The sequence below is a fragment of the Phyllostomus hastatus genome, unplaced genomic scaffold (genome assembly GCF_019186645.2).
Source record: "Phyllostomus hastatus isolate PE091 unplaced genomic scaffold, TTU_PhHast_1.1 phas_contig_29, whole genome shotgun sequence".
Taxonomy (NCBI): Eukaryota; Metazoa; Chordata; class Mammalia; order Chiroptera; family Phyllostomidae; genus Phyllostomus; species Phyllostomus hastatus.
Genome location: NW_025333835.1, coordinates 21740177 through 21758844, shown reverse-complemented (window position 1 = coordinate 21758844; position 18668 = coordinate 21740177). Strand labels below are relative to the sequence as shown.

The 18668-nt window shown below is 33.3% G+C and overlaps 1 protein-coding gene across 2 annotated transcripts in view; it reads left to right on the top strand.

Moving 5' to 3' along the window:
• Positions 1 to 18668, top strand: part of KLHL1 (kelch like family member 1) — a 340886-nt gene that overhangs the window by 162821 nt on the left and 159397 nt on the right. For both annotated transcript variants that reach the window (XM_045839157.1, XM_045839156.1), the window contains one exon: positions 978 to 1174. In XM_045839157.1, the coding sequence (XP_045695113.1) occupies positions 978 to 1174 (197 nt within the window). The remainder of the gene's footprint in view (positions 1 to 977; positions 1175 to 18668) is intronic.

The window sequence follows — 18668 nt, the reverse complement described above, 5'->3', positions numbered from 1 at the left end:
CACATTATTTCACATATTTCACATTATTTTCATATTATTTTCATATAAACCTTTTAGTACAAGTAATTATTATGGAGAGAACTTCTCGAATTAAAAATAAAAGTAAAGTTTAAGATGTCAGGTTTAAACAAAATATGAATATCCTAGAGATAGAAATAGTGAATGGAAGATACAAAAATACTATAGACACTGAGGAACAAATGATATAACTCAATATATACATATTAGAAATAGTCTTTAAAGGGAAATTGAGGAAGCAAAGGTGGAAGAAAAGAACAATTTCAATAAATAATGAGCTATAATTTTATATTCAACAAGGTTTAATTACTAAATAATATAAATGAAATAATTTTACTCTGAATAGACCTCATGTCCATTATCATCACTCTATATTATCCATTAACAAGAACGAAAAAAGTAATTCTCTGCAATGATTAATCAGTTAAACAAATTAACCAGTTTGTACCTACCTGTGAACAAAAGCATGTCAGGCATCCAGACAGCTCCGCCCATGTTCTTCCGTCTGCAGGAATCCTGTGTGAACCTACTCGGCCTGAAGGGTCACCAGGCACAGAGCAAACTGAGGGTTGCCAGAGTGGGAAAGGGGTAAAAATGTGAAGGTGAAAAAAAGGTACAAACTTCCAGATATAAGTCACTGGAGTTCAACGTACAACATAAGGAATATCATAATAACTTCATATGGTGACAGATGGCTACTGCACTTATCCTGGGGATCCCTTCCTTAGGAATACAAATATTGAATAACTGCGTTGTACATCTGAAACTCATATTATATTTTAAGTTAACTTCAATTGAAAAAGCAAGATGCTTCAAACAATTACTAATCTTCATGGAGTTCTATTTATCTTGATTATCAATCTAGGTTCAAATTATTTCTAGCAGATTGAGTAGTGCAATAGTACATGCTACTTCATATTGTAAACAGAGTTTAACAGTCCTCTTCACTTAATGTTTAGGTTGCTTGGAATTAAAAGAAGACACCATTGAAAACCTCCTTGCTGCCGCGTGTCTGCTCCAGCTTCCCCAGGTAGTAGAAGTGTGCTGCCACTTCCTCATGAAGCTTCTGCATCCGTCCAACTGTTTAGGAATCCGAGCATTTGCAGATGCTCAAGGGTGCATTGAACTAATGAAGGTGGCTCACAGCTACACAATGGTAAGGAAATTTCATAGTTTGAATGATAGAGACATAGCTGTATTATCAGAGGTTAAAATAGTTACTGTTATTGCACTGGACATCTTTTTAAAGCTTAATATAATATAAATTTTGTATGCTTGGCATGTTTTTATTATGGAACAATGTAAGTCATTACATAATGAATATTATTATCACTTAATTTATCTTTTATAGGCCATATAGATACAGATACTGACTTTTGGGGATTTTAAAAGTTGTTTAAAAGAAATGAGTGGATCAAAAAACTATGGTACATTTAGACAATGGAATCCTACATAGCAGAGAGAAAGAAGGAGCTTCTACCGTTTGCCACAGCATGGATGGAACTGGAGAGCATTATGCTAAGTGAAATAAGCCAGGTAGTAAGGGACAAATACCATATGATCTCACCTTTAACTGGAATATAATCAACAAAAGAAAAAAGCCAACAAAGTATAACCAGAGTCATTGAAATTAAGAACAATTTAACAATAACCAGAGAGGAGGGGGGAGGGGACAGTGGGGAGAAGGGTTTTCAGGAACTGTAAAGTACACATGGGCAAAACCAAGGGGGAGGATGGAAGCAGGGGAGGGTGGAAACAAGGGAGGGAGGTGAGTTTGGAAGGGGTGGGGGTGAAGCATGGGGAGAAAATATAGACAACTGTAATAGAACGACAATAAAATTATTTAAATTAAAAGAAAATAATTTTTACTAAGTGCCTCTAGCATATCTATCTTTATGCCTCCAAATTCCACAGCTACACTTTTTTTTTGTATTGAAGAGTTAGCAGTCTGTGCCATAAAAATTTTTCTTTTCCTCTCCCTTTTTACCTTGAGAGGACACAGTATATGTAAATACATACATTTATATATATAAATATATATAGGTATTTTAATACCTTTATAGAGACTAAAAATCCTTTGAATTTTACACTTTAAATAGATAAACTTTAAGGAGTGAATTTCTTTTTGCAGTATCTTTGTTCTAGAAAAAATTATCATTTATAACAATTTTATACCCATAATTTTTTATACAATAGAAATATTCACTTTAAAAACACAATACCATCCCTGGCATGTAGCAAGCACTATATAAAATGCTAGCCATTTTTTATATTGTTACTGTTATTAACATTATTAATGATTTGATTAAATTATATATTGACATATTATAAAGTATATAACTTTCCCTTTCCAACTCAAGGGAAGAATTTATATGATAGCTTATTAAGCTTTATAGTTGTTGTTTATTATAAAGCACTTGTTTTGAGATTAAACGCCTTTTCAAACCACTAATGACATTCAGACATTTAAAAGTCTTCCAACTGTTTTTCTTAGAATTTCAATGTTATTTTAATTATTTTCTGTAATCATTTAATCAGATTAGTCAATTAAATGAAAATATAGAAATACAAAGAAGGACATACATGCTTTGTAGTTCTACTGTCAAATTCTTCTTTCAAAATATCTCATGACAGGGCACAGTACTACTACTGAAATTGTGTCAACCACATGAAATCAGTGAACATACTTCATCAACTAAAATATCAAAGTCGAATGGCAGTCATTTAATTATGCACATTTCATTACAATTAGTTGCTGCTGGCTTAGCTAAGCCAAAGAACCCTATGTCTCCATACCCACAAGGATAATGGTCCCTTCTGGTCTAGTTTGAAATTGTTAATTTAGTAATAAAAATGTTTTTCTTGCAGCTGCTTAGACTGTTTTGCAATTTGTCTCACAATAATAATAGTATTTTTTCTTTAAGCACTTTAAAATGTTTACCTTATAGTAAAATGTATTTAAAACAGAAGCAAAGAAGGGTTCTGGCTAAGATGCTCAACCTTCTAAACAATGTGATTTTAACTTATTTTTGAAACAATAAGTGAATTATGTATTATGTCATATCTGTTGAAATTTAAATGATTTCAAATTCTTTTAGAAGCATACAACTCCAGTATTCTCTACATGTTCATGGGTGAAGAAAATTTACTGATCAGTTGTCTTTGTTTCTAGTCCTTGTTTGACCATGTGTATGTCTTCCTCATAATCGAATCTATCCAATCGGTGATTTGAAAGTGAACCTATTATGCTGGGATTTTTTTTTCTTGTGAACTGCTTTAATAGCAAATCATCGCAGTTTTCCTATTACCTCCAGGACTGAATTAACTTTTTAATTTTTTCTAATTATGTGTTATTTGTTTATTCCACAAGTAAATTTATTTTTGCTCTAATTTTCTTGCTAAGATTTTTAGTTATGAACTTGACCCTCAAAGTCTAGACCCTAACTTCTTGTATCTATGTGTTTGCTGTTTACATTATTTGTTAGCTTTCCTTTGGAAATTTCATTTGTTTATTTCATTTCAGCTATTCATTTTTGTGTAAATGATCCCAAAATCTATCCAGGGAAGGATCCCCAGATAGGCAGTGGTTCATACACAAACTGCTGAAAAAATTTTATTGAAAGTTCAATATTGCACGGAAGCATGAAACTAATTCTAAAACATTTAAATTTTAGCTGTATAGATATATAGGTAACAACAAAATAATAGCCCCCCTGTATTTCATTATAAGACCTACATTCAATTTCGTACATCACATTTTAAAAACATAGAAAATGACAAGCAGAGACAGGTGAGAATAACAGGAAGAGTCAATGTTTTATCATCATTTCATGTGAAGAGAAGGTAGACAAAACTACAGGTGCCTGTGGTGCGTGAAAATAGTTGTCTTCATGTATTTGACAGAATGTACTTGGATCCAAAAGAGTAGCATTTCAGGATTTAATTTTTTTTATTTTAGTAGTGTAATCTGTTCAAAATTGATATATAAAAGAACAATATTAGAGTTGATCTGCTGTGTGTGAAGATGGATGAAAAGTCCAGACTCCAATTTAGTCTTCTGATCTTTCTCTTCTGGGTTGTCTATTTCCACTGATCATTAGTGCCACTTCCCTCCACGGTCAGCTCTGCCTTTACAGGAGTCCCCTTGAACTGCACATCCCGAAAATCCTCCCTCCTTATAGTTTTGGGTTAGAATTTCCCAGTAAAATTATTCATACAAGAAATGGAAGGTGGGCGAGAACAGGAAGTCATTGTTGTCCACATACAGTGGCTGGCAGACATGTGGACAGGTGTAAAGTTGAAGTAACTTCTAAGGCAGTCCTTGAAAGTGATTCCCTTCAGCAGTGTAGACTGAGAAAGTTGATGGGAGTCTTCTAGAGGTTCTTAAGGAATGCAGCACCTCTGTGCAGTATTTTTGAGAAGAATTCACATTAAACTGAAGATTGAGGTTATTAATAAAAAGATCCTTAACCATCACTTCCACAGCTCTACACAACACCTGTTAGGTCTTCAATTTTCTATCCACAGCTTCCTATGTAGATCATGGAGTAGCTTTTCTTCCTAATCCAACAGTGTCTTCAACACACAACCCAAATAAGCCATTCTAAAAATATTTCAATAAGCATGATCCTCCCCACCTAACTTGTAAACTGCTATATGGATGTATTTCCTCAAACAATAGAATTTTACCCCTCTTCATTGTGTGCTATGAATTTTCTTCATTTGTACTTGTGATATTTCTTTTGTCTAGAATCTCTGGTATCTAATTCTAAATGACCCTTCCATTTTCAAATCAAATTCATCTGTGAATAAAAAAATACCTTACATCTTGTCGTGGATCTTTTCTCTCATTTGAATTTTTAGTATTCATCTTCTGATGATTACCTAATATCATGACAAACTGATTTCCTTATATTGTACACTTAGTTATCTTTTTTTATGTCTTGTGACTGGTCCTTATAATTACATTGCAAACTCCTCTGTGACAGAAAAAAGCTTTCCATTGCAATTTGTTTTGGTCTAACAAAGTACTTAGTACCTTGTAATATATAAATGAATCCCCACAGTTCCTTGGATACTTTTTCAGGATTGTGATTCTTAGCAGTGCTGTATTACACATTTCCCCTAATTTTTTATCAACAAGATTACACATTTTCTCTAATTTTCTTTCCAATATTGTTTTCTACCATTATTTCCCTTGTTCACACAGTTTTAGCCACACTAACCTGCTTACTTTTTTAATTACACAAAACATGCTATCACTTGATGATTTTTATTTTTTCTTCCCTGGGTCAGAAATACTCTTCTACCAAATACTTATATCCTTTCTTCTCTGCTTATGCATATCTGCTCAAATGCCACTTGCACAGAAATCTCTTTTCTGAGTTTTATATAAAGGGACACTGCCTTCAGAACTCTCTATTCCCCTGCACTGCTTTATACTCTTTATAGTGCTTATTAATTTTCAGCTTTGTTATGTATACATACATAATTATTGCAACTGTTGTCCACTTCCATCATATAGGCTCCTTGGTGGCACTTTTTAAAACTTCTTCAGAGAGATTGTGGTAACTCTTAGCTTCTGCCATTGTGTTTGATGGCAATGCTTACCACAGCCAGTGCTGGCAGTGCACAGTTCGGTGTATAGTATACATTCGGTGTGGCTGTGGGTGACAAACATACTTATTTAGTCTAATCCTCTCAAAACTGTTGCACGTTTCATGTTATTTCCATTTTTAAAATGATAAAATAATGTTTAGGGTTGTTTAATTTCCTCAAGAACAACAGAAGAGAACATGGTAGAATGGGGGATTTAAGCTTACTATTGTCTCATTACAAATGTCATGCATTAGCTAATATGCTAATAAATTGATATATAATAAGTTGATTATTTTTTACCCCCAATAACATCAGGTTTCTCATACCCAGAACACTTGAAAATACAGATTACTTGACAGAAATGGATATTATAAACCCAAAACATAGACAACACCAATGAAATAAACAAAATGTTGGTTCCTTAGGGTTTTTGTTGTTATTTCTCTGTTTACGTTATTCTCACATCCTGCCTGGTGCTACAGACATGGCATGAAACATTTCACAGTGTTTGTGCTGGAGGCAGATGCCGTGGCAACAGGACTAATTAGAGGCAACCACATTCAATCAGTAGCCTTAACAGGTCGAAGTCACAGAACTAAAGCAGAAAAGCTTCTAGAGTCATTGCAAGAGTAGCTGCCCTTTCAGAATCTAGTACTCTAAAAAATCCTGCACAGACACTATTCATTTGTCCTTCAGAGCCATTAAAGGAGTAACAAAGAAAAAGAACAAACTTTATGTGGTTTCTGGTCATGATTTTGAAATACCTGGCATTTCTCATGCCTCCTAGCAAGCTGCATGCTTTTTATCGTTACCAACAATCCTTCATATAACCCATAAATTAGAGTTTCCTTTGGCAGAATATATATAACTTTATACATTTTTTTCCTTTCTAAGTCATCAAAATAAACAGGTTATAAATATTTTTCCTCAGGACTATTACATGATGCATTAGTGTTAAAATTTGTTTTGAATATTGTCTTCTTTTTCTTTTAATCCTAACTTTGTGTTACTCCTTTTCCTATATATATGAGCAATGAACAATGAATTTAAGTTCATGTGTAAATGTCAAGTTGCAATTTGTCAAATTTGACTTACAAAATTGCTGGGTAAGTTGGTAAGAAATGAAGTCAGGGCGGGTATAATGAGTGGCTTGAAGAACAACTGCCATTGATGCTTAATGTCCATGAGTAATAGGAAGCATATGGAAACTTGGCTAGAGAGAAGCTTCCTTTTATTCCGTTTTTGTTTTTCTTTACTTGTTCTATCCCTGAATTAGACTCCCATCTCTTTAAAGGTAGTGTTTGTGTTCTCACATTCATTGATAAAATGTCAGTCCACTGGCTGAAACTGAAGGTTGATGCGAGTAAAGCATTTTTAAAAATTTACTTTTAATTCTGTTTAGTGTCATACACAAAAGATATTCAGATTACACAGAATAAATTGATAGAGATGTGTAACAAATAGTAATAATATTAGCATAGGTAGTTAGCTAGTTATTAATAAGGAAAAAAGCAAAGGGAATCAGTTATTAAATTTAACGTACTGGGAAGCTGCATCAGATATTAGGACAGCATTCCATTAAGCTACTAAGAAGCTATAGCATTTACAGACTGATTCACACACTCCAGGGGCCTGCTGTAGAGGAGATTTAATCCTGGAAGCAGACAGGAAATCTCCCCAGGGGTGCTGCTGGCTGGGTACTGAATTATCAGAGAGAGGAGGAGGGGAAAACTCCTTTCCTAGCACATGCGCACAAGAAAGCAGATGGCAGAACTTTTTGATGTGGGGAATAGAAATCAAGATGGTGCATGGAGGGGTGTTTCTACTTTTGGACACTTGCAGTGAAGAGCCAAAAATGGTGACAAAAAGGAGCAGAGTGTGGTGAGAGAAAAATTGGAAAGGTATTCAGATTGCATATAGGGCATGGAACCCCAGTAGGTCCCAGAAAGGGATTGGTCTGGAGGAGGGCTGGACTCAAGCCCAGGAAGAATCAATAAGTTGGATTGGATGGTTTGAATAGCACCCTGATCATCTCTGAGAACCAAGAAAGTATAAGGAGGGTTAACAGAAGCTTCAGGGCAGTTGCTATTGAGCCTGACTGCCCTCTACTCCTCAAGAATGTTTTGTTCCTTTAAACCCCAATAAAATCTTACCACCACATTTAAACTTTTCCACAACTGTGTCAATTGAAATCCCTTTCTCTACACACCACAAAAGAACTTGTTTTCACAGGTAACAATATTATAATAAATGATTATTCACTCATATAGTTGTGGTTTAACTGTAGGAGGGTGCAGCCAGGGGGCCCTCCAAAAGAAGGATTTGTAATGGGGTCCAGAATTCAAGGTGTCCAGGAAATATTAGAAAGATACATAGGATGTCCTCACCCTCCACCACAGGTGTGAGTTGGGGGAAGGGACACATGGAGCAGGGCCATTGAGAGCTGTTTTGCATAGCAACAGCTTTGCAGCTAACCTCTGGTGTGGTCTTTTAACATATCTATAACCTTTAACTGGTTGCATGGATATGTTAAATACCTGTGGCCATGCTCTGAGCCAGGGGGATGGAAGGAACTTCCCCCCAAGATGTAACTGGGAGGCAACTCCCCCAAGTTACAATGCCTGTGTGAGAGCCTGGAGATGATTGGCTCCACAACATGGGGCCACCCCTGCACAGACTCATGATGGCAGCCCACTAAAGCTGGAAGGATATTTAAACCCAGACTTGGCAGCCATTGAAGAGGGAGCCACACAGCTGTGGCAGTGGAGAGAGAAGCACACGGCTGCAGCCATGTAAGGAAGGGAACATGTGGCTGTGACAGTGAGGAAAACCACGTGGTGTTGGCCAGAGTGGGGGGACCCCCCCCACCGCTGCCATGAGAAGAATCACCATGCAGCTTCAGCAGAGAACCACCATGCAGCTTTAGCTGGAGATCCTGGCAACACAGCTGATGGTGCTGGGAACCGAGGAAGGCCTGCCAGCTGAGCACAAATTACTAGGAAAAACCAAGAGCTGCCTAAGCCCTGGACTTCTATTTCTTTCCCTGAAATATGGTACCCCAGACTGAGCAAAGGGGGGAAGGAAGGACTATGTATGTTTGTGGGTGTTTTAAGGGACTTTGGGATTTTGACAAAGACATTAAGTCATTACTCTTAAGTCTGTATAACTTGAATAAACAATTCCTTTCCTTTTCACCAATGTCTAACATGGAGAGCTATAATTCTCTGGTGAAGGGAAAGGTGAACCCAGTACAGGGGGACCCCAGGAGAAATGGGGATCGATTCGGTAGCATTGTGGGCCCCTCTTCCCTGATGGTCAATCAAAGAAAATCATGGGAGACCACTTGTACAGTAGCTTTAAAGTAATACAATAACTTGTACATGGTCAATAAAGCCCACCAAAACTAGTCAGGAAGGATCCACCCTATAAGAAAAGAGTCCCTCCAGCCCACGAGGTCAATCTCTGCTTGGAGTTGGTCTGCTCCCCTGTTCTCTGCTATAAACTCTGGGTATTCGGTTCAATTCTTTGTCCCATTCGCCAAGAACCTGGTTACCTGTGCCCACCTGTGACATAACTACATACAACTTTTAGTACTTAGGGTTCTATAAATTATCCACAATTACATATATATTTATAACAGTTTCAAAGACTAATTAAGCATAATCACAAAGTATCCAGTAAAAATTATAAATCTTTTAAGTGTTCATTTCAGGCACAGTCCATTGCTTCTATTCAGATGCTCTTCAATTATGTTTCTATTTTAGGTCTTTATATCCAAACTTAAGATCATTCTATTTTAAGAAATGTGACCTGCTTCTTTGTTGATAACAAAGATAATAATAATATTCATCTACTTGAAAAGTGTTTATTCATTTTAAAGATTTTTTCACTTGTATATTTTAATTTTACTTTTATTAATTCTATTGATCTATTTCTAAAACAAAGGATTAACACAAAGTTATATAAAATCACAACACATACACAAAATCTACTATTAAAATGTATGTTTTTGTTAATTGTCTAGTAGATTTAAATTTTTGCAGGGTTGCTCTATGTCTTGAGTTAATGCTATGGCAAAACCATAATAAAGTGTCAAGAAGAAACACTAATGTTAAAAACTATCCTATAAACACACATCTAAAGGATTTTCATTGTAACTTGTAAATTGTCCCTAAGTGTTTAATGATTCAAATCACTTAATCAATAAAGTGTCCTTCTGTGATAAGCAACATGCCTACATTGCGAAAATAGTTCTGAAAGGGCTTTCAGAAGAAGGAAAAACCAGAAACTTTTCTGCCTGTTTAGTTTGCAAAGTCCAGTTCAAAAACAACAACAAAAAATCAGTAATTTGCTTTTGTTCAAATGAGAAAAAATGATAATTTTTATGCATGTGAAAGTCTCACTTTATTACAGTAATTTGCACAGAATGAATGAGTATTGTAAAATATTTATATTTTCTGATGAGGTAATGAATCACATCATAGGGCTAATTTCTTGTTACGCTTTCCTTTTAGATTATCCTTTTAATGTGATTTCTCTGTTAAAGATATACTTGTGCTTAAGAATTTTTAACAGTAATTTTTTAAAAGAGGCATAAAAGGAAGACAGATCAGTTATAGTTCACAAGAAACATAACAAATTGTTCTTTGCCTGAAGGGAAACCCAGTCTGCTTTTTGTACATAAGGCAGAGTGGCGATGGGTAGATCATTACCTTAAAAGAATGCTTTCAGAAATTTAATATACAAACAGGCAAATTCAAGAAAAAAATAACTTCTAGAAGAGAAGGAAATGTTTTCCCCAGGCACCAAGTTACTATAAATATATTAACATTATGTACAAAGAGAGCTACATTACATGTCCCATGAAGTAGAATATGCATCTGACTTGTTCATTGCTATATTCTTAGTTCTTGGTATAGCACCTTTCTCATTTAGACACATAATGGGGACCCTGGCTAGTGGGGACCTTGGCTAGTGGGGTCCGCATCATTATGGATGAAATATGAGACATTCACATGGATTGCTGAATCCGGTTTAGGAAAAGGGGCAGCACGGCTTTTCTCTCAAGAGAGGCAAAAGCCTCAGCCTTTCATCCAGTGAGCTTTTATTGTCTTACTGGGCACAGTACAAGAAGGTCCTCATTAACTTGCACAGGCTCACTTTAGGTGGTTACCTGATACAGAAAACAAAGGAGAGGATGCTGGTAATCAATCACATCACAGAAGAAGGATATTTGCAAATTAAAAGGCAAAAGTAGTTGGACCAGTTACACTCATCCTTGGAAGGTTTAGCTTGGTTTTTAGGCAGTTGCTTTGCAGTAAATGTCCTCAATTCAGGGTGAGGGAGTTTTAGCAAAAAGCAAGATTCATAGTGGTCTAGGTACATTGCAGGTCTGATTCCCCACGGGAAAACCTATCCATGGGTGTGGGTCCTATGCATCTCCCAGTGGGAGCTGGGCCCACATTACACAGAGTGGCCTCCCACAGACACACAATATATGTTTGAAATAATAAGTATGTGTATATAATAATGATTTGAAATATACTAAAATTTTATTAATGTAAATGAAATGTTATAAATATTAATACTGTTAAGTGACATGCTACCCCTGTTTCACAGTAATTAAAAAATCCTCATATTGTGCTTAATTTTACTTTTCATATCTCTTTATTTAAACATATGTATAAATAAATATGTACAAGATGCACAATGATCTTTCAAGTTATTTAACTTTATCAGCTATTTCATAACTATTCGACAGGTCACACATTCCATCTACTATGTGTCCATATATTTAAGTTTTCAGTGGATCTATTTTATATTCAAGATTTGATATTTCTAGTACTTCAAATAAAAATCATTCTTATTTAAATTTAGATTTCACTGAAGGCCATCAATCTATCATGGGAAAGTTCTAAAATTGGTGGCACAATATAAAGTACACATACTAACAGAATAATTAACATTAGATTAAATGTGTTCCATTGTCACATATGATTGGAAGTTACATAAAAGAACACATTATAAATGATTAAATAATGCTGGGTAATAATAAACAGAAATCACCAGCAAAATTTGAAGAATGGGATTCAGCTCCTGACCTTTCTAAATAAACTCAACAAATAGTATACTTTGTGGTGGAACTTATTCTAATAAGCACTTATAACTCTGTTGTCTTTTTTCTGTAAGACAATGTTTATTTCAGAAAGACAAAAAGGTATGTTAGTTAAGTTAGAGGTATATAATTCACAAGTAGTAAATGGTCTTTCTTGACAATAAGGATGATTAAACACTTTTTAAACAAATTGAACTCTTATCAATATGAAATCTAAGTAAATTTATTTAAAATTTAATGAATTTATAGCCAGATACTCTACTATTCTAATCATTTGTTGAACATAATTTGCATTTTACTTGGATTTAAAGTTAAAATAACATGAAAAGATTTCCAAATATATGGGTGAAGATAGAATTCAGTTTCTGGTCCAGTTCTATTTGAAAGGAAAATAAGCTGATTATCAATTTACAGAGTAGTGTTTCTATTTTTACATCTGGTATATGGATAATTAATAATAACTAAATAATGAAGAGACAGAAGATTACATGAAATGTAGAAGAAAATACATATTTTTCAAATAAATATATTGCAATTGATATAGAAGAATATTGATTAAGCTAAAAATAGGGCTTGTTATATCTAGGCACTGATTAAGACATAGATGTATACATTTACATATACAAATAGTGATATGCATCTGCATTGATTGCATATATTAATCAGAAGAAAGATGATATTGTTAAGTGGTAAAGTCTGTATAATCATAGTTTACATGTTTTTTTAAATATACACTTTCCATATTTATGTATATGCTGCTATTATGATCATTGTTATCATATTAACTTTCACAGTTTAAATTTGTATAAATTAGACACATTATTAGAAAACAAAGGAAATACAGAGTGGGACAAAAGTAGGTTTATTGCTGTATCTGAAATATGGTATTTATTATCTATCATTTATTAATTATTACATTATTTCCATATGAACAACTACTGTAAACCTACTTTTGCCACACCCTATATAGACAATTAGGATATTATATTAATTAATTAGGCTTCCTATGTCATATGTGCTAATAGATATCATTTGAGGATGCAATGATATATTTCCTTCATCTTCAAAAAACTAATGTGGTAAGTTTCATTTTCTTAATTATTCAGAAAGATTATGTGGAAGGATGTCAATACTGAAAACTTGAAAATCCCAACTATGCTCAAAGACACTAATGCTTGGTTTGTAAGTGGCCAACACTGTGGTGTACATGTAAATAGTCTGCTACAACAGGTAAAAAGCTTTCAGCTATTTGTTTTAGTTGTCAGATTGAAATATCATTGGCATAGGACATAATATTTTATCAGAGTATTTAGAATAAAAAATGAACACTTTGATGAACTCATTTGAAATTCATCACTATAAATTGACAATCTCTTCTTTTTTACTTTTCAAACAATAGAATGCTCTGAGATTTATTAGTTTATTTTATTTCAAGAATTCAAAAATATGAGTGATATATTCCAGCTTAGTACAAATAAAACTTGACAATAACCATACCTCCAGCTAAACAACACCAAGATATATAAACTTCTCACAGTAAATGTATTCTGTGGCAGCCTTGGCAATAGAAATGAGAATCAGTGAAGCTTCAGGTTCCAGATCAAAATTTTAGAAATTTCCTGATAAATCAACAGATGAAAAATGTATTCAATTACAAGAATTAGCTTGGGTAAGCAGGATAGCACAGGCCAATCATTAACTCATCATTCAATGGTATTCTTCAATGTCAAGCATTTGTATTGTAGAAAATAGTTTTATCTAAATGGCAGGGAACAGAAACTTATATAGTAATCTATAGTTCCCTTTATCTTTTTTAAAGTCAATATAATTTATATAGAAATTAGATTTTTTAAACCACATAATTTCCTAGGAATATTTGTTTTTATTACTTATTGTTATTTTATCCCAAAACCATGACTAATAATAAGATTTTGTACAAACAGGCTACTCAAATATCATATTCCTTGAAGTTTATATTTAAAACTATTTATGACAGTGTAGAACAAATACCACTGAGATTTAAGGAAAAAACTAGTCAAATTCTTGGCATAGATATTGCAGTTAACTCCAACTACATAGATAAACTAAACTAGTTCTTTAAAACATGGTCTGAAAGTCTAGACCATACTCTCACTTATTTATTAATTTTGTCTAGAATATGTTCCCACCAGTGTTGTTTTAATTTTGACCAACAGTCTCAGTTTTTAACTAGTTTATTTAAAAGTTCCAGTGATCTCTTGATCACTGAAGGAACTTACAATTTCAACACTTCTTGAGCAGAAAAACAAGATAAAATATAAGGGGAAAAATGCACTGAAAATTATAAGACTGACTTTTTAACTATGTTTAATAAAACCATGTGTGTTTGAGCACTTAGCTTGAGACCTCTCTCCTTAACTGTAAAATGATGAAGTTTGTTTAAGGCCATACTGGTCCCTTTCAGTCTATGATTTTATAAATACATTATTAAATCTAAAAGTTCATAAAATATAAATGCATATTTAGATGATGTGAATAAGTGCCATTTTATAATTACTAAAAACAATGGCATCATAAGTGGAACATTGTCTAATAAAAGTTGGGAATCAACAAATGATTGTAGAAGAATGAATAAACTTTTTCCTGCTTCCATATGTTTTATGTTTTATAAAAGCATTTATTGAGATGTAATTCACTCACTGTACAATTCATCAATTTAAACTGTATAATTCAATATTATAGTTTTTAGTATATTCACAGAATTTCTTTCATCACCATAATGTTTTAGAACATTTCCATTTTTGAAAAAGGTTTCTTTTTCAAAAGAATCCTTGTGCTAACTGAGTAACAGTCACTCCTCATTCTACCCATCAAAGTCACCAGACTTAGGCATTCAATAATCCCCTTTTTGCTTATATAAATTTTCCCTTTTTGCTTATATAAATGGACATCTCACAGGAATGAAACCATACAACATGTGGTCTTTGGAGGCTGGCTTCCTTCACTTGGTGTAATCTTTACAAGGCTCATTCATGTTCTAGCATGTGCTGTTATTTCTTTTTATGGCCATATAACACTGCATTGCATGAATATACCCCATTTTATTTATACGTTCATCAGTTTATGGACAGTTGAATTGTTTACACTTTGAGGCCAGTATGCTTAATACTGTTTTGAGCATTTTTATGGAATTTTCTGTAGACATAATATTTTTATTTCTATTGGATATGAAGTCAGGAGCAGTGTCACATGGTAATTCTATGTTAACAATTCTGAGGCACTGCCAGACTCTTTCTCAGAGTAGCTGCACCATTTCACATAAGGGTTCAATTTCTGTACATCATTGCCAGGCATTTTTTATTAACTTTCTCATTGATCATAGCCATGCTACTGGCTATGAAGTGATATCTTGCCATTTTGATTTGCATTTCTCTAATGACTCTTAAAGCTGAGCATCTTTCCATGTACTTATTGGACATCTGTATATCTTAGTTGGAGATAAATCTATTCAACTCTTTTGTCTATTTTTTAAAACTGGTTATTTGGCTTTCTGTTTTGAGTTGTAAAACTTCTTTATGTAGTCTTAAAAAACTCATCACTTTTTACTTTCTTGATGGTATTCTTTGAGGACAAAGATTTTTAATTTTGATGATGTTCAATATATGTTTTCTATTGCTGCTTATGCTTTGGTATCATAACTAAGAAATCATTGACTAAAACAAGGTCATAAAGATTTCTGTATATGTTATTCTATATAAGTTTTATGTATTTAGCCCTTGCATCTTGTTCTGTCATTTTTTAATTTTTATGTGGCATGAGATAAGGGGTATAACTTTATTCTTTTGTGAGTGTGTATTCAGGTGTCTTATAAATTGAGTATCACCTTGTCAATGCACAAATAAGCAAGTGGGAATTTTTTCAAGGATTGCATTGAATCTATAGATCAGTTTAAGGAGTGTTGCCATCTTAACAGTACTAGTATTAGGTTTTCTGATCCATAAACATGAGATATCTTATTTTTTAAGCCTTCTTTAATTTCTTTCCAGTGTTTTTAGCTTTCAGGAGATAGGTTTTATACTTTCATTAGAATAATTTCTAAGTGTTTATTCTTGTTTGATGTTACTGTATATGGAGTTGTAATCTTAATTGTATTTTTTCTACTGACTACTGCAATGAATGAGACTTTTATTAAATTTTATCTTTCACTTGATGATTTTATGACAGAAATATCTTCTCAATAAATTTAATTAAAAATACTAAGTCTTATCCCAATGATTTTTTTCTTCAAGGAAGAATTTTCCTGAAGTTCTAAGAGAAAATATATTCTTTATTTGTAAATGCTCAGTGGCTTTCTCATAGTACTAATATGAGAATAATTTTACTCTAACTTAAACTATTAGCCTAATTGGAATTAGTTTTTCTATATTGGTTAATAAAAATTATTACATTTAATATATGCCTTTTCATATCATATGATGAATAAATTCATAACAAGCTATATATCCATCCCTTAATTTATCCTCAAATGCAGCTTTGACTAGTCAACTGTGGGAAATATGCCACCCTTGGAATCTGGAGTTCAGCCACACCATGGAAAATACATGGTCTGGAATGGTGGAAGGAAGCTCTCCAACTCAACCCAAACATTTACTATTATTAAGGTTAATAGCTGCCTTCATAATAAAAGAACACAAATGTTCACTGAGGTATTATTTACAGATTATGGAATATTTTATAGGTTAAAAAAGAGAATAAACTTGTTCTATGGATATTGACTTGAAAGTAAGCTTGCCATTTTTAGTGAATAAATACATACTGTATCTGACTGTCTTTATTGTCAGCCAAATTACTTTTTTATGATTAGCCCCTGACCCTGGCCATCAACTCTAGTGTGTTTTATATTTGTTTACACATTTCTTTTCATGCCAATCTTTGGAAAGACTAAAGCACTAAAATTCACTTCATTGTAAAAGCAACACAAAATGTATAAAATTTGAGAGCTGATGGCTATTATCAAAATGTTGAAGGAAAGTAGAATTTTTATCATTTCTAGTCAAATAGAATACAACAATTAATTCCTTGACCTCTCTCAATATAATGTTTGAATATATATATATATATATATATACACACACACACACACACATATATATAGTGAAATATATATATTTCATGTGTGATTATATCCATATATATAATTTTGGCCTTAATCTGAAGAAATATAATATCAAACATGAACTATATGGTAAAGTACTTTACAAAGTATAAAGTGTAAGGCTAATGAAAGGACATTATTACATTTTTATGGATACACCTAGGTTTATTTCTAATTTTAGAAGAACAGGTATCCTTTCTACCATTTAACACTAAGAAGAACAGGTATCCTTTGTACCATTTAACACTAATTCTTCCACTTGCCTTCTTGATCTTACCCTCTTCTATCATTAGAATTTGTGTTTTCTATTGCACAGCTCATTTCCTAGATTGCCAATTTTTTCTTTGTACTGACACAACCTAACCAAGGTGTTTTTTCTCTCTCCACTTTACAATACAATCTTCATGTTACTATAGTAACTAACCATGAGAAAGGGCTGAAGGGAGATGACTCAGCATAGCAGATTTTAAGGCCTTTTGGTAATAGGAAAACCAAGCTTCCCTGGAGAGTACACTTCTGAGGGATTTGGGAGTATTCAGGAATTAGTGAACATATTTGTTTATTTTCTGCCCACCTCCTTTTCATTCTTTCTTCCCACCCTGCACTCACAACTGAAGACAAACTGACAATTCACACAGTAAATCCACAAAGAATTTTAGTAGGATTACTTAATCTGGGCCTCATTATTCAAAAATATCCTACAAAGAAGGAGAAAGGTCTATGAGGAATCCAATAGAAAACATTTGCTGCATACCAGCAAATAAATAAATAAATAAATAAATAAATAGTAATGGAGTTCTTTTTAATCTAGACAGGACAAACTGGAGCTGTCTAATGATTCAAGGCACTAAGGGGGGCAGACTGTAGAATGAGGTCAAAGTTTTGGGGCACAGGGAGTCCTCCAGGCCTTTACAGTCTGGAGCATAATATAGAAGCAATGGTTACAGCTGGGGGCCCAGAGGCAGCTTGACTATCCCTTGGGTATTAAGAAATAAGCTGCTCAAATGTTATAATAATATTTCTGTACCTAAGAAAGGGTCACTTAATTTCAACCACCATTAGATTTCTTATTGAGGCTTATCATGTATTGATTAGCTACTACTATATGAAATTAGAAAGTAGTTAAAAGTGATTTATAAACAACTGGGTGTACTTTGTAAAAAGTTAGAACACAACTGTAATACAAACAAACTAAAAACCATGACTCACACAAACATATATTGAACACATGCCAAAGTATTTATTTATTTCATGAATGAGAGTATCAGCAAGATGGTAAAGTTAGTTTAATGAGACCAAAGTCATGAAGAAATGCTGAAGTAAACTTACAAAGTTAAAGACAAAACTGGTTAATTTCATAAAAAGCAATAAATCTTTAAACATTAAGGTTTATCTTTTGCACAGGGCAGAAATCATTTGCAACTATTATTATTCTGAAAGTTAAGTAATTTCACAGAGCTTAAGCTGTAATTGATAACAAAGGTAAATCAAACAAAGGTAAATTCTCCTAACAAGTTACATAATTCTTCAGTGGTAGCTATCAGACAATTAAAATGAGAAACAGCTAACATGTCTTATTTATAAGTGCTACATGATAGTTCTTAGCAATATAGAGAGCAGAAAGCACAAGGAATTGTAATTTCTTCACAATTTCATCACAGTATTATTAATAAACAGCATACTATAAGCCATCCAATGTTGTAAGTGTATACATATGTTAACTATAGCAAATATAACCCTAACAATGCTATGCAATATATAGTGTCTTCACAATCAAAGAAACTGAGGTACAGGAAAGTTAAT